Source organism: Aphidius gifuensis, linkage group LG5 (genome assembly GCF_014905175.1).
Source record: "Aphidius gifuensis isolate YNYX2018 linkage group LG5, ASM1490517v1, whole genome shotgun sequence".
NCBI classification, from domain to species: Eukaryota; Metazoa; Arthropoda; class Insecta; order Hymenoptera; family Braconidae; genus Aphidius; species Aphidius gifuensis.
This window is the reverse complement of record NC_057792.1, coordinates 20,076,977-20,093,556: the sequence shown is the minus strand read 5'-3', so window position 1 is coordinate 20,093,556 and position 16,580 is coordinate 20,076,977. Positions and strand designations below refer to the sequence as shown.

The 16,580-nt window shown below is 23.1% G+C and overlaps 2 protein-coding genes across 3 annotated transcripts; both read right to left on the bottom strand.

Moving 5' to 3' along the window:
* Nucleotides 1–880: 880 nt before the first annotated feature.
* LOC122858379 (46 kDa FK506-binding nuclear protein-like) lies at nucleotides 881–2,924 on the bottom strand. The gene is made up of 4 exons (XM_044161243.1): nucleotides 2,734–2,924; nucleotides 2,381–2,470; nucleotides 1,171–2,212; nucleotides 881–1,030 (listed from the first exon to the last, which is right to left on the bottom strand). Exons 1-4 carry the CDS (start codon nucleotides 2,741–2,743, stop codon nucleotides 949–951), a joined length of 1,224 nt encoding a protein of 407 aa, XP_044017178.1. The 5' UTR covers nucleotides 2,744–2,924; the 3' UTR covers nucleotides 881–948.
* A 392-nt stretch (nucleotides 2,925–3,316) lies between these two features.
* LOC122858376 (thyroid receptor-interacting protein 11) lies at nucleotides 3,317–16,096 on the bottom strand. Of its 2 annotated transcripts, XM_044161235.1 has the most exons (10): nucleotides 15,791–16,096; nucleotides 15,495–15,565; nucleotides 14,570–14,644; nucleotides 9,243–9,389; nucleotides 9,060–9,158; nucleotides 6,103–8,794; nucleotides 5,928–6,031; nucleotides 5,755–5,854; nucleotides 4,365–4,446; nucleotides 3,317–4,295 (listed from the first exon to the last, which is right to left on the bottom strand). In XM_044161235.1, the coding sequence occupies exons 1-10, from the start codon at nucleotides 15,891–15,893 to the stop codon at nucleotides 3,860–3,862; spliced, it is 3,909 nt and encodes a 1,302-aa protein (XP_044017170.1). In that variant the 5' UTR covers nucleotides 15,894–16,096; the 3' UTR covers nucleotides 3,317–3,859. The 2 variants fall into 2 exon arrangements, with proteins under 2 accessions (XP_044017170.1, XP_044017171.1); XM_044161236.1 differs by lacking the exons at nucleotides 14,570–14,644; nucleotides 15,495–15,565; nucleotides 15,791–16,096 and adding an exon at nucleotides 12,796–12,822.
* Between the last annotated feature and the right edge of the window lie 484 nt (nucleotides 16,097–16,580).

Below are 16,580 nucleotides of genomic sequence, written 5' to 3'. Positions count from 1 at the left end.
ATTGAAAATGATTTTTTTTTCCAAAGTAAAATTATAATTAAACTAATAAATTTATAATTAAACAATTAACATAAAATTCATCATTTATTTATCCTTGTTAACACACACGTGTTGATCAAGCTTGCTATTTATATTTTTTTTTTTTTTACCAACAAAAAAATAAATACAGTTATACGCATGCGTCAACCAACAAGCTGACTAATCATTCCTCATCAGACATCAACACCCATTCGACAGGTATGTGTAACCTAACAAAAACAAATAAACAATTATTAACTATAATATTTACAGTCAAAAATAATTTCTAGGCAATACGTAAATAATAAATAAATATGGTTTGTGTACCATGTGTTTTCATACCAATTGTTCTACTCATTTGGAGATTTTTAATTCAACCATTGGTGATGAAATTTTGGCAGTATCGTACAAAAAATAATGACACTACTGAAGAAACCAATGAGGCACCACAGCTGGTTAAAAAATGTGAAAATGGTGTATGCACCATGAAGTGGGAAACAAAAACACAAAAAAAAACTGATTAAAATTATTCCAAATAAATTAATCACCTTTTTTTAATTTTTATTTCAAATGTATTTGTAATTTATTTAAAAGAAAAATACAGTTATTTAATATTTATCTTTTTGTTAATTTTTATTTGTTTACTAAAATTTAATGTTATGATCAAGTAGAAAAGTAACAAAAATATTAAACAATAATAATAGATATTAAAATTAAAAAAAAAAAAAAAAAAAAAAAAATTATGTAGTATTGACTGATATCAAGAGATGTTGAAAAAAATTATCAAGTTAATAAATAATTAATAGTGACAATTATACTACTATGAGGTAAAAATAAAAAAAATTTTATTTGACAAAATTAATGATTTAAATGAAAAAAAGAATTTATTGTTTATTATATTGTTAAATGTTTTTAAGTTGATTATTTAAATTAATGAACTTCTTTAAGTTCAACGTCGAATACCAAGACACTGTTTCCTGGAATAACTGGTGGTGATCCTTTTTTGCCATAACTGAAAAATAAATAAATAAACAAATATTAATTTCAAGAATTTTAAAAATAAATAAATATTAATTTTGAAAAATAAATAAATATTGATTTTGAAAAATAAATAAACACTTAAAAATTAAAAATAAATATTAAAATAATTACCCCATTGCAGGTGGAACAGTGACACGTCTTTTGCCACCAACTTTCATGCCAACAATACCAATATCCCATCCTTTGATAACTTCACCACCACCAAGACGGAATTTAAAACCTTTTCCACTTTGTGTTGCATCAAATTTCTTGCCATTTTTCAATTTTCCAATATAATAAACTGATATAAATTTGCCTTTAACAGCTGGTGCACCAGTACCAACTTTAAGTTCTTCAATAACAATACCACCACCTAATACTTGTTTTTTTGGTACTTGTTGTTGTTTAACTTCTGGTTTAACTTCTTGTGTTGCTTTAGCTTGTTGTTTATCTTGTTGTTGTTCTTTTTTATTTTTCTTTTGTTGATTTGTATCTTTTCCATTGACTACAACAGCTTTGTCTTTGGCATCTTTTTGTTGCTTTTGATTTTTCTGTTGTTGTTGATTTTGTTTACCTTTTGGTTTTACTTCTACTTTTTCTTCTTCTTCTTCCTCCTCTTCTTCTTCTTCTTCTTCTTCTTCTTCTTCATCATCAACATCCTCATCATCTTCTTCTTCTTCTTCTTCATCAACATCCTCATCTTCGTCATCATTGTCATCATCATCATCATCATCATCCTCAAATTCAAGTTCCATACCTTCTTCTTCATCATCTTCTTCTTCTTCTTCTTCATTAGCATCATCAGAATCTGATGAACTATCTTGACCATTTTGAGTAATTGTATCAGCAAGTTCCTTTAATCTTTTCATTGTTCTTTCTTCATTTTTGTCTGTTGCTTTGCGTTTTAATTGTTTGCCAACAAGTTGTGGTACTTCCTCTTCATCTTCTTCTTCATCTTCTTGTTCATCCATTTCATCAAAATCGTCCATATCGTCTTCAGGTACCAAGTAACCAGTCAAATGTACATGACCACTACCATTTGAAGTGAATGAAATTTTTGTACCTTCTTGGAAATTCAAGTCCAATGGTGCTTGGCAAGATTGTTTTTTCGACAAATTACACAAAAGATAGTTGCGTGATTCAAAGCACAACATAACTTGTACAGGTTCATCATCTAAAAATCCACAAAACAAATTAATTAATTAAATTATCAAAATACTTTTTTTCTTTTGCTGTTATTCAACAATTATTATTAATTTACAAACTTTTTTTGTTTATACAATTGATACATCAAATAATTGTGAATATTTCAAGTTAAAAAAAAAACACAAAATATATTTACCAGAAGTTGAAATGTCGAGGGTAGCCATGGACACGTGGAAAGGTCTTTCCACAGTCTGGGTGTACCGCTTGTTTGGTTCCATGATAAGTCCTGAAAAAATAATTTAAAAAAAATATAAAATTAAACATTTAAACAATGTGGATTTAATTAATTAAATATCAAAAATTATTATTGATAATGATGCTATTAATATTTTAAAATTATCAATAATGTATGAAAATTTTATGGTTGGTTTTTTTTTTTTTTTTCATTTGTTTGAAACCACATGGCGACGCCATTTCTCATTGTGCCGGTTAATTTTAATATTCAATAATATAATATTAATTATTAATTAAATGATTATTTAAACTTACCCCAAAACATGATGATTGATTTTATTTAAATAACTTAGTAAATTAAACAATAAAATTAATTATTAAAAACGTTGATTATTTCAACGGTTAAATTTTATTCTTGGAGAGACACAAGTTGCTCGTTTGATGATTCCGTTGATAATAAAATTTATGAACAAGTTTGTGCAGGTTTTTGTCGAGGACTCGAGGTTAGCCATCAGTTCTCGCGCTAACCACGTACATCCGCGCTGCATTGTGATTGGCTTAAAAAATTTAAAGATGGTTGATTAATAGTTTACAAATATACCGCTAGGTAAGAGAAAAAAAAAAAATTTGAAAAATAAATTTTCAGCTTTTACAAAAATAGTAAAAAAATTAAATTAATTTTTTTTTTTAATTTTTAAATAAATGTAATCGAAATATTTAAGAAAAAAAAAATTATAATTAATTATTATTTATGTGTAAAGAATTTATAATTACAATTTAATTTCAATCAATTTAAAAATCAATCAATAAACTATTAATATTATTAATAATGAATTATTATTAATTTTTAATTATCAATAATTAATAATGAAAATAAAAATAAATATTTGCTCTCGTCTTTAACTGTTGTCATTGGTAAAGTTGAATTTTTACATGGCAAATGAATAGTTAATTATTCAAGACGAAGCAATAAAAGTTCCTTGAGATTTGAACAAGTAGTATAAATATTAAATTGTTTATTTATTAATATAAATCAAGTGGCAATTTATTTTTTTGATAATAAATAATACAATGTTTTTTCTTTAAATTAAAACAAAATAATATTAAATAAAATTAAAACAATTATTGAATTATTATTTCTTTAAGCTGGCATTATTTAAAATTTTAAAAATTAAATTAAATTTGATATGGAAATCATAAATTACATTGATATTATTAAGTCATCTTGACAATTAAAATATAAATTTGCTAATGTTGGAATAAATTGTAATAAAAAAAATTGTTGAATAGATTTAAATGTAAAATTTAAATCCAATAGTAATTAGTAAAAATCACTTTGATAATTTATACAATTATTATAAAGCATTATTATTAGTATTTCATACATTAATATTTATTTAAAAAATAAATTGCTATAATATATAATTAAAAAATGTTAATATCAATTGTCCTTTAAAACTTCTTTTAGTATTGAGCCTTCATTTCTTGATGGTACAAAATCAGGAAATGATGGAAGAGTTACATTTGATAAAAGTAAACCAGATTGTGATGATGTTGAGTGTTTTCTACTATGTCCAGGTGTTGATAATTGTGTATTTGTTAATTGTAATGCTGGCATTGTTCTCATTGGTTTTGATTCACTCTCTAAAAATCTAACAAATGCTGCTGATAATGAAGCCTCTTGATCTTTTGTTGAATTATTAGCACCACCAAGTAAATTTGAAAACCAACCACCTTGATTTGTTGGATGATTTAAACCAGCTTTTTCTTTTTCATTATCATTAAATTCTAATACTGTACTAAATACACGTAGTACTGATGATTTATCAGATGCTGATGATGATATTAAACCAAGTAATAAATTTTTAACAAGATTTCTAAAACAAAAAATATATATTATTTAATAAATATTTATGTTAATAATTATTATTTAATTAAAATCTTACTTGTCAACTTTTCCATCACCACATTTTTTAGCTTCTTGAATTTTTTCATCAGCAGTATTAACAAATTCATTCAAATTATCAACTGAAATTTAAAATAAATTAAAATTAATAAACAATATTTATTTAAATATTACAAATAAATAAAGGATTTAATAATTCATTTTTAAAATTATTGTAGGATTCAAGTTGGACATTCGACGACTAGGAAAGACACTAGTGAAAGTATTTCACAAGCACTGGTTTATTAACAATGACACCAGTACCTGATGTAATACTCACACCTGTGTCTAAATACTTTATCATGCCACATTCTTCTTGCTATTATCATTTACATGCTCATTATCATCAAAAAAAAAAATACAAATTAATATAATTAACAATTTAAAAATAATAAAAAACAACATTACCAACATTCAACTAAATTAATAAATCTAAAAATAATCATTCTGAATTATGGATTTTGTAGGAAAGTGGTAACGGGTGAGAAATCCCACGAGGTAATATGAGCATCTCCATAATTACGCTCACAGTTACCGCATGAGATTACACACACTTTCGCTACCATTAATTATAATCTATTATAAACAATTAAAATATATATATTTTTAAAAAAATCTTATCTACTTAGTGATTGTCCATTGTGTGCTGTCCAATGTTCTAAAATTTTTAATAATTTTTTTTTTTTTCTTATTGAAATTTTAATGATAACAATGATTTATTTATCAAATTTGCAATATGAAATGATTGACCAGCACCAAATGGTTTGCGTGATTATAAATTAATTTGTAAATATATTTACATAAATTTTTATTTTAATTATTTGTGATTAACGATAATTAATTGTGCAATAAGGCGATGTGGCCAGTGCTTAGCCGCATACCAGCCAGAATCCTGAGTAATTTCATTTTTATATCCCAGAATTACCAGCTGATATTAGACTTTTCACCGGACTTTATTATGTGCTTGATTCATGTATGTGCATTTTTTTCTTAAATCATTTTTTTTTTGTGAAATTAGTAACAACTGAAAAGCTTAATGAATAATCTTTAAAATTATTATTATTAATATATAATTTATTTTGTGTTTTTATCAATTATTTAATAAATTTAAAAATATATATTTTTAGTAAAAAAATTAATAATTAAAAGCTTAAATTAATTGTAAAATTTTTAAGCTAGTTAATTAATTTTTTTAGATAGTTTAAATTGATTATTAACATGCAACTTTTAAATATAAAAAATTGTGCAAATGTGCTTTTATCTAAAAAAGCTTACAACGAAAAAAAAAAAAAAAAAATACCCAAATAATTAATTTACATAAATTTAGTGCAATTTAAATAATAAAATTAATTTATTTATGTGCAAATTGTTAGATGAAAAATATATGTTACCTTCTCGTTTTAATTCTTCAATTCTTTCGCTTTTTTTTTCAAGCTGTTCACTCAGTCTTGATGCAGCTTGAAGGCATTCTTTAGCCTCAGCAAGTTGTGTCTATATAAAAAAAAAAACAAAAACAGTTTTAAAAAATACACATAATGCTATAAATAAAATAAATAAATAAAACCTTTAATGAAGAAATTTCAGCAGTTAATTCTTCTTGTTTTTTAAATGATGAATTTAATTGTTGGCGAATTTTTTCAGTTGCATTTCGTATATCAGTTTCTTTATCTGTAAAAAAATAAGGATAATTAATAATTGTAATCAATAATTATCTCAATTAAAAGAAATAAAAAACCTACCACGTTGAAATTGTTCAAGAACAATTTGTAAATTAGTAAGTGATGCAGTTTGTGATGCAACTTTATCATCAGCTGCTGATAATTTAGCTTGTATTTCATCTCTTTGTTGTACAATAAGTGTCATTTGTTGTTGCAAAGTTTCAACCTGTTGATTTGCACGTATACTAGCTGATGTATAAACATTTGAGCTATTTTGTACTTTTTCTTCAGCTTGTAATAATCTAGCTTCTAGTTCTTGTTTAGATTGATCAATAATAAGTGCCTCCTCAGTATAACTTGCTTCCATTTCCACTAAATGTGTTCTCAATCTTTCTAATTCTTTTTCAGCATTTGTCTCTTTCAATTGACAATCATTCAATTGATTTTGTAATAATCTATTATTCGATTGTTCTTGTACAAGTGCTGCTTCTAATGCATTACATTTTTCATTCAATGTATTAACTTGTGATAATTTAATTGTATGCTCTGGTACATTACATGTTTCACCATAATTATTTTTTTCCTCAAAATTTGTCAAACGTTTACGAACAACTTGCAATTCATTTTGTGCCCATAACACTTGAGTTTCTTTTTCTTTAATTAAATCAATATTTACTTTATTTTCAGCAATTAATTTATCATATTTTGTTGTTTGTTCAGTAAATAATTGAGTTAATCTTTGTATCTCAGCATGATACTGTAAACTTTCATTGTGTTTAACTTGTACAAGACGAACAAGTTCATTTTTTTCAATATTTAATTGTTCAATTAGGCTTTCATATTCACCTTTTTTACTTTCAATATATTCTTCTTTTTCATTTATTAATTTCGAAATTTTTTCAATTGTTTCTTTAGCCATTAATTCTGATTCTTCATGTTTTTTTTTTAATTCATTTAGCTCATCAATTAATTGCTTATTATCTTCATTGTTATTTATTTTCATTGATGATAATTCATTTTCTAGATATTTAATTTTTTCATCATCTGATTCTGATTTTTTTTTAATTAATAAATAATCATTTTCAAGACAGTTGTATTTTTCTTGTAATTTATGTAATTCTTCATCTTTTTCAAGACACTTTGCACCAAGCTGATAACACTTTGAACGAATTTCTATGAGTTCAACTTTTTCAGCTTCTCTTTCTTCTTGTAGAAATGTATGTTCTTGTTGTAAATTATCAATTTGTAATTGAAGATCATCAATACGCTGTGAACTGTCAAGATTAATTGCACTCAACTGTTGTAATATCTCGTCATTTTTATGTGTTAATTGTTCATTAACTTGACGAATAAGTGTACAGTCAGTTTCATATTTAGAGATTTCTTTTAATGCAACATCAAGCTCTTTTCTCATGTTCAATAAATCATATTCCAAATCATCACGTTCTGTATTAGCTGCTTCCAATTGTGATTGAAGATATTTTAATAATTTTTTATCATTTTGGCTAGTATCATCAACTTGTGAATCCAATGCATCATCTAATTGTTCATCATTCATTTTGTCCAATGACAATGATGATAAACCATTATCAATATTTTTTTTTATATTTTCTAACTCTTTTATTTTATTCTCCAACACAAGTGTATTTTCCATTGATAATATTAAATCATTTTTATATTTTTCAATGTCATTTTTAGCTTTATCATAGGCAATATTATTAGCTTCATAATTTTTACATTTATCATCAAGTATTGAAATTGTATTTTCAAGTTTTAAAATTTTATCTTCATAAGTTTTAATATTATCATTTATTTCAATTTCATTTTTTTCATATTTATTTATTGTTTCGACATTACTTGATGTTGTTGATGATTTTTGTTGTAATAATTCAAGTTGTTTTTTAAGATCATTTATTTCATTGTTATTCGTTATTTTAATTTTTAATAATTCATCATTTTCAAGCTGTAAACGTTTTAATTCACTTGACATTGTTTCAATTTCTTCATTACCTTCTGGTATTGATGGTAAATTTAATTTCATTGATTGTAATTCATGCTCAAGTGATTCAATTTGTCCTTGAAGATCACAACAATCAACTTGTAATGAATCACGAAATTCACATGCATCTCTTAGCTCACGATTTGTTTCATTAAATTCACGTTCAAGCATTTCTTTTTTCCATTCAGTATCAACTAATTTTTTAGCAATCATTTCGAATATTGTTTCATTATCATCTGGCTTTTCAATAGAAATATTTTTTATAATTTCATTAACACGTAGCTTTATATTGTCCATTGTTTCATCATTATTTCTATCAGTTTGTATTATTTCATCTGTTAATTTAATATCAGTGAATTTATTTTTACTTGATTCTAACAATTCTAGCTGCTCTTGGGATTTATTAAAATCAACATATAATTTTTCATATGCCACCTGTAATGATTGATGCTTTTTTTGAAGCTCATTCTTTAATGATAATATATTTTCAATTGATTCATTATGTTGTCTATCAAGTTCTTCAATTCCAGCTGTTAAATTTTCCTTTTCTTCTTCAAGTTGTTTTATCCTATCCACTAAATATTTTTCATTTTCTTTCATTCCATTTGATTTTTCTGGACAGTTGTATTCTTTCTCAAGTGTCGACAGTACAGACTGTAATAATTTTAATTTCTCTGGTGATTTTAGCTTTGACAAAGCTACACGTAAATCATTGATAAATATTGATTCATCAATTTTTTTATCTGAGCTATTTCCATCACCACCACTGCTTTCCTGTTTAAACAAAAAATAAATAAAATAAGCAAATAGTTTTTAAACCTTGTTCTTATTTAACTCAACTATATATTATTATTTTTAATTATTACTGTTTAATTATTATTACACAATATAAATATATCGTAATGCTATTTTTATTTATCTTTTTTATTAAATATATAATTATAATATATAAATTTTTTATATTTTTTTTATTGTAAAATTAATTTAACCTTGTTTAAAATTATTATTCATTAAAATATTATTATTTTTTTTTATTTACCATTTTATTTATACACTCAAGCATATCTTGTTTGACACGTCTAAGTTCAGACTTATGGTTATTGTCCATGAACTCGTCATTCTGGTCTGGACTTGTCACCTGGATACACAAAAATAATCATTTTTAAAAAATAAAAAAACTTTCTATTTATAATTTTTGTAAATATTAAAAAAATAAAATTACCGATTCAATGTTTGTCAATTGATCCATTTTTATGGTGGCTTGAATGGATCCATCATCAGCATTTTTATTTTTAATTTTTTCGTAATTATTAACCCTTGGTGGATCCCAAAAAAATCCACCTTCATTTTCATCATCTTTTTCAGCTTTCTAAAATGAATAAAAAAAATATAATTACAAAATGAATAAATAAATATTAGATTCAACGAAAGTTTGTAATAAAATAAATGAAAGAATTTTTTTTTTTTTTTTTTCATTTAATATTGTCATTATATTGTCGACCTCTTTTGCATAACAATCTCGTGTGTGTCCTCAACACAATGCATCTTACATAATTCTAAAATTATATATCTTTTGAATGAGACTCGGAAATTTCTTGAATACTATTCCAGTTTTTTTTTTTTTTTTAAATAAATAAATAAAATAATATAATAATAATAAAAAGTAAATATTTTAGAAATTCGATGCAAGAACAAATACGATGCATAATGCATGAAAAATAAATAAAAAAAAATTGATAATAATCAATGTCAAGACAGAGATCATCTTGATTCTATATTCATCGAATAAAATGACAAAATTTAGTTTAAAAAAAAATACAAATATATGTAAATAATCGAAATGAATATCATTAGTATTTTTCGATCGAAATTATTGATAAATAAACACACATGAATAATTGATTGAAAACTTTATAAAGATTATTAATTTGAATATAAATTTTTGGTCCAGAAATATATTATCAAAATTTTATTGTGTGCTATTATTAAAATGATGTTAATAAATTTTTAAAAAAAGGGGGTTGGTCGTTGGGTCAGGTCAAGGAATAATAGCTCATCATACTTTCATGTGGTTTTTAATTTATTTAAAAAAAAATAACCATACAAACACTATGAAAATTTGATCATTTCGAAAAAAAAAAAAAAAATTATTTATTCAATAGAAATATAATAAATAAACTATAATTATTTTAAATTTATTTAATTTCTATGAATAATTAGGTGCTCATAATTAATTTATGAGTTTTTGTATATATATTTTTATCATTTTATTTTTTGTTCATTTAGGCTATATCAAACTAGTTAAAGTTGTCGTATTATTTTTGGATAAGACAACTTGAAATACTTAACAAACAGGTACAACAAATAAAATGATAACAAAACGTGGGAAAGGAAGTTAAATTATAAAATTAAACTATCAACTTTGAATGGATAATAGTGTCCAGTTTATATATTATTTTTTCCTTATTTATATTTTTAAAATTCTTATCTTACAAGGTGTATTGTTGATAATTTTAAATACACCTTGCACATCAATAATTGCCTTGATAATATTATTTTCCAAATGACTCATCGATAGTTTTAAAAATGAAAAATAGAAAATAAAATAGAAATTTAGAATAAAAAAGAAACAAATATTATTAAAAATATCATTTTCGCGTTTATATGAAATTCATATCAATTATCATGAAATTATTAAACAAAAAATGGTCAATAATAATGAGGTCACAATAAATTAACAATAATTTCCAGCAATAAAAATATGAAAAAATTATCATTTTTAAATACAAAAAAAAAATACAACAAACTAAAAGTATTGTAGATATGTATTTTTAAGTCTTGCTCACATTGTTCTTGAGTAAATATTAGCAGCTGTATATGTGTAGACTAACATATATATTTTTCATATTGAAAGAAATGCCGACAAAAAAAAGAAAAAAAAATATAAAAAGTGGAATAAATAAATAAATAATAAAAAAAATAATCAACTTTAAAGAAATAAGGATGCAGTATAAATACTATTCAAAGTATTATTAATAAAAAGTATTTGTTATTTAAAAAAAAATATAAAAAAATTTCAATTTTCTATTAGCATATTGTATTATAAATTATTTTTATATATGCTATAGCTAAAGCTGTTATTGTTGATTCAGACAATCGACTTTTTAGACCGAGAAAATTGGACAATTTTAGTACACGATATGACTAGTTATGTGCATTGAATATATGTACATTTGGAGGGGTTTTTAAGTTGGCTTAACGATAACGAGTAATCGTCATTGGTACCTACATTTGTTAAGTAAAAAAAAAAAAAAAAAAATAGCACGCGATATCGCAAACCGCATCATTATACCGTCGATTACTGACCTCGGGAATAAATAATACTTCAACTTAACTATATTGACAAGAAATAATTCTTTTAAAAGAAAAATAATATTTTTTTTTTTTTCTATTATTAACAATTGAAGAAAATAAATGGAAAAAAAATTACAATAACTGGGACACACGACGAGTTTTCATGAATTTTTTATATATTAATTTAAAATTAAACTAGAGAAATTATATTTTTAATTAATGAATCAAGCAAAAATATTATACAATTTTTGTATGAATTTTTTGGTAGTTTATTTTAGCATCAATATAGAATGTTGAATTTAAAATTACAAAGAATATCTGGTTTATAAATTGATAAAAAAATTAATAAAGAAAAAAAATAAAAAAAGTATTTCAGATATGAGAACTGTATATCAGTTTGCATTACTGAGAAAATTGTAGTCAGCAAATAGTGAGTAATTCGAAGTCTACATGTGAATTTATGAAAAAAAAATTTCTTAAATTTGATGATAAATAAAATAGATTATCTATTATTATTAACAAGCTCCAAAATAACAATTAACAAGCTTCATTAATTTTTCCAATAAACAAAAGTTAAAAAAAAATTTATGCAAATTGATAAATAAATAAAAAATGATAATTTGAAAAACTATAGATATCGTGCGTATGTGATGACTGTATGCTTATGTTTACGTAACCGGAAAAAAAAAATTGTATAACAAAAATAACGGTTATTAAAATGACGAAATACAAAAAAATAAAAAATTTAAAAAATATGAAAAATTAATGAATAATTTTTACCTGGATTGACAAATAAAAATTAATAATATTTATTGATACTTTAATGAATAGAAATTAATCATTATAAAATGAGCAATATCACGGTACATAGTCTAAAAATTGAAATAAATAATTTTTCTTTATTTCAACATGTCTTGTTAAAAAAAAAAAAAAAATATATTGATGCAATAATACATAGATTGAGTTAATATTTGTGAAAGCAAGTATGGACTCAAGTTCGTAGTACAAGGATGAGTTTAATTATATTTTCTAATGCAACATACATACAAGTGTTTATTGAAAACTCGAGTGTCAATGTAAATTATTTTTTTTTATTACTACTATAACAATATCAAAAAAAATATATACATCAATAAACAATAAATTATTTATTTTTATATTTAATTTTTTTGCTTGTCCTTGATTATAATTTAAATATATATTGTTACACCTCAAAGATAACACAAAGCTGCAACGATGCACTTTTTTTTTTTTTATCATTTACGTGGTATTTATGACTTGAAAAATTCTTGTACGCACGAAAAGTGAATATTAATAAATAATCAAATGAGTATAATAAATAGAAAAAAAAAAATTAAATATATAAATTTTAATAAATAATTAATTTAAAAAAAATATTAAATGTTGAAAAAAAATCTTACCAAATAGTTTGTTGTTAATATGAAAAAAAAATTGTCACATTGATTTGTTTAGTTTTTTAAATTTATTAATTAACTATTGTTATAATTTAAAAATAAAAAAAAAATAAAATTTCTATACAAGTACTTTGAGTATAAAATTTGAATATGAAAATTAAAAAAATTGAAAATATTAATTTTCATTAAATAGAGCACGTGTTTTATTGTGAATTCTTTGACTGTTAAATAGCGACTGTGTCCAAGTGATACTTAAATAATGAATGTATGATTCGTGGACTGAATTTACCTCACCTCAAGACGAAAAAGACACTTCCACCACCAATCTACCAAGACTTGTCGCATCCCTACTTAATTTATTTTTCAAGCTAGCCCAATCTAACAAGCGTATAAAAAACAATTTTTAAAAATGGTAGGGATAAAAGATTAGTAATAAAAGATTAGACCAACCCCTAACACTACATAAAATTAAAAAGAGAAAAAAGAAATTCCCCATTTCAGGTAAAAAAAAAATACTCAGCAAACAGAAAAAAGAATATAAAAAATAAAAAAAAATAAAAAATTATACATACAGGAAAGAAAGGAACAATTCCATCGACTCAACTTATGAATAATGCAATTGAGGTATTTGTAGTTTATTTAATTTTCTGGCCCACAAAATGCACAAGTATATTAACTACATCAAAAATTTTTTTTTTATTTGTTTTTTATTTATTTTTTTTAATTGTTAATCAGTAAGCCCTCATTGGTGATACAAAACTGCGGGCAAGCAGGTGAAGAAAAAAATAAATATAATGATAATAATTATTATACTATTTTTTTTTTTTATAAGTGTATCGAGGTAGTCTAGTTTAAACAAGTTTTTTATATTTTTTTATAATTTCCAGTTTTTGTATGATACTTTGACAATTAGCCATCAATTAACCCAAATCGAAAAATATCAACGAGGTAAATGATAAAAGCATTATTATGAATAATGAAAAAAAAAAAAATAAGGATAAAGTTCTGATAATTTTAAATATACTCGTTACGTGGTTCAATAATTTATGATAATACGAGCTAAACTGACCTGATAACGTTAAATGCTGAAATTAAAGTTGGAAATATAAAATTGTTAAACTTGGCAAGGTAAATTTATAATAATATATATATTTTTTTTTCTATTTTTAGAAAAAAAAATTATAAATAGCCACGTTTACAATACAAAAAAAAAAAAGGCAATAGTTTAAATTTCGAAAAATAAATTATGAAAAAAAATTAATTGTATTGAAATTAATTATTCGAAATTAATTACGAGAAATATTAATTTTTTTTTCTTCTAATATTTATGCGTTAATTTCATGTAAATAATAATCGAAATTTTTTAAATATATTTTTTCGAAATTTCGAAATTTATTTCGACAAATTTATTTTTACTATTGTTATTGTCAAAAAAAAATTTACCCTTATTTAAATTAGTTACCTTTTTTCTTTGTCATATAATAATTCAACAAAATTTTTAAATTTAAACTCTACAAAAAGAAAAATAGAATTTAAAAAAAAAAAAATAGTTGTTTCTTTGCTTGGGATATTTTTTGAATGCCTCATAATCGAAAAAAAAAAAAAAAAATGCCGATCCTTTGTTGACCCAACAACGAGTCCAAGATATGATAATATCTAACATTATATTTTTATCTTTAAAATTTAAAATTTCAATAATCCATATATACTTTTTTTTTTTTTGTTTTTCTTGTTATCCGTTAAAATTAAATAACTATTGAAAAATTAAATAAATTCTTACGTCATTATTTGTAGGTGAATTAAATTCAACAACAGCTTTTTGAAGTTCACAATTTTGTCGACGTAACAATGCAATCTAAAAATAAAAATAATAATTATTTTAAATTATATATATAAAGTTATGTTTTAATCTTTCATTTTTAATTTACATTAAAAAGTTTCTCGTTGTTGATTTTGATAGTGCAGTTGTTTGATACGACCCAGTGTGTTAGAAAATAATATTATAAAATTTTTGGATAAGATGATGTTTTCATAGACAAAAAATAAAATAAAAAAACGATAGTAAAATATTAAACACAACCATATAATAATCTGAAGGAAGTCCGGTGGTTTACTTCATGGGACACAGGGACGAGACACGTTTTTATTTGCACAATTTTATCTCAAGTTTGTATTCTGATAAAAATAATATATATATATATTCAAAGTCACACACATAAAATTCCCCTTCGTATTATTTTACGTATAAAAAACATCATAACGCCTTGGTAAATTGAGAAACCCATGACTAACACCAAAAAAAAAAAAAAAAGAGAATTTAAAATTTTTTAAAAGTAAAAAACAGTATCACAAAATAAATACAATAAAATATCCATATATTTTGAATTAATAAGTAAAAAATAATTTACAATATTCTCGATAAAATATTGCTTTTAATGTTTTATATTTTTTTTGATGGCCAATAGATACAATGTGATAAGAATTGTTTGATTATCACTTGGTCAAGATTACAATAAAACCAAACATCTGTTGGAATATTAAATATCATCTACTCTTATCTATTCACCACTCGTGTGGATAAAAATAGACATATGCTCTCACGAATAAAACAACTAAAAATTATTATCAATTTTTAAAATAAAAAAAACACCTTGAATTAGTAATAATAATAATAACAAAAAAAAAAATTAAAAAAAAAATTTTACCTCAGCATCTCGGGACATAAGTAATTCTTGTAAATCCATTGGATTATTTTGACTTGTCTCTCTAATGACACCTGTAAAAAAAAGTTAAAATTTAAATATATATAAAAAAAAATATAATAATAAAATTGAATTTACCCGCTTTAAATATCACGAGTTACTCAACCGATAAAACAGAACATTTATTATGACAGTAGAGCGATAAAATATTTTTTTACATATGTTTTTATTTTTTTTGGTATTTTAATTGATCATTGAAAATAATTTTAATGGATTATTTGTAAATTTAGATTAATTACCTTGTTCGTCATTTATACTGTCAGATAAAACCTCTTTTGTAAAATTTGTTATTTGTCCTTTTAAATTTGAAAGGCTAGAAAGTCCATCACCGAACCACGCCATTTTACACGTCGACAATTATCATATAAATAAATTATTTATTAACAATAATTGGTGAAATATTAACAAACACAAGTCTAATTATTTTATAATTATTTTAACACTATATTGCTTATGTAATTGTTTTTTTTTTTTTTTTTTGTTTACTTTAATGAGGGTTTGTTTTTAAAATACAATTTTTTTATGAAATATATACACAAACACACGTTTATTTATCTCAGGGATTTTGACATTAACATACGAATACATTCATAACAATAACACACTGATACAGCTACTGACATCTAGAATATTTTTTAGACAATTTTTATTATTGGTAAAATAAAAATTGATGTAAGTTGTTGATGGTATTGCAGAAATTGTTTTTGAAATTTGCAATTTACAATTTTCAGCGCCAAATTGAAAATATTGCGGCGAATTATTTAATTTTAAATTTGAGAGTGAATTATCGACTTGGGCTATATTAAAACTTCGAGAGAGAATTTTTTGTAGTGAAAAAATTGATTAGTTTGTGATTGAAGGTAATTGAGAATTATTTTTGTTATTTTTTGGTTTTTTTTACTGCAGACAAACGAAAAACAAAAATTATTTGAAAATTCGATCGTAAAATTTCCTAAAAGAGTACAAAAAAATTTGGCATATTGAAATTTCGATAGAAATAATTTTTCGTAGCGAAAAAAATTAACAAAC

Coding starts and splice junctions, on each gene's coding strand:
- LOC122858376 (XM_044161235.1), bottom strand. CDS start 15,893: ATGGCGTGGTTCGGTGATGGACTTTCTAGCCTTTCAAATTTAAAAGGA. Junction 9,390..14,569: donor ATTCACCTACAAATAATGAC/GTAAGAATTTAT, acceptor TATTCATTTTAG/AAAGCTGAAAAAGATGATGA. Junction 6,032..6,102: donor TCTTGAACAATTTCAACGTG/GTAGGTTTTTTA, acceptor ATTTTTTTACAG/ATAAAGAAACTGATATACGA.
- LOC122858379 (XM_044161243.1), bottom strand. Junction 2,213..2,380: donor CCTCGACATTTCAACTTCTG/GTAAATATATTT, acceptor GTGGATTTTTAG/ATGATGAACCTGTACAAGTT. Junction 1,031..1,170: donor ACTGTTCCACCTGCAATGGG/GTAATTATTTTA, acceptor TTTATTTTTCAG/TTATGGCAAAAAAGGATCAC.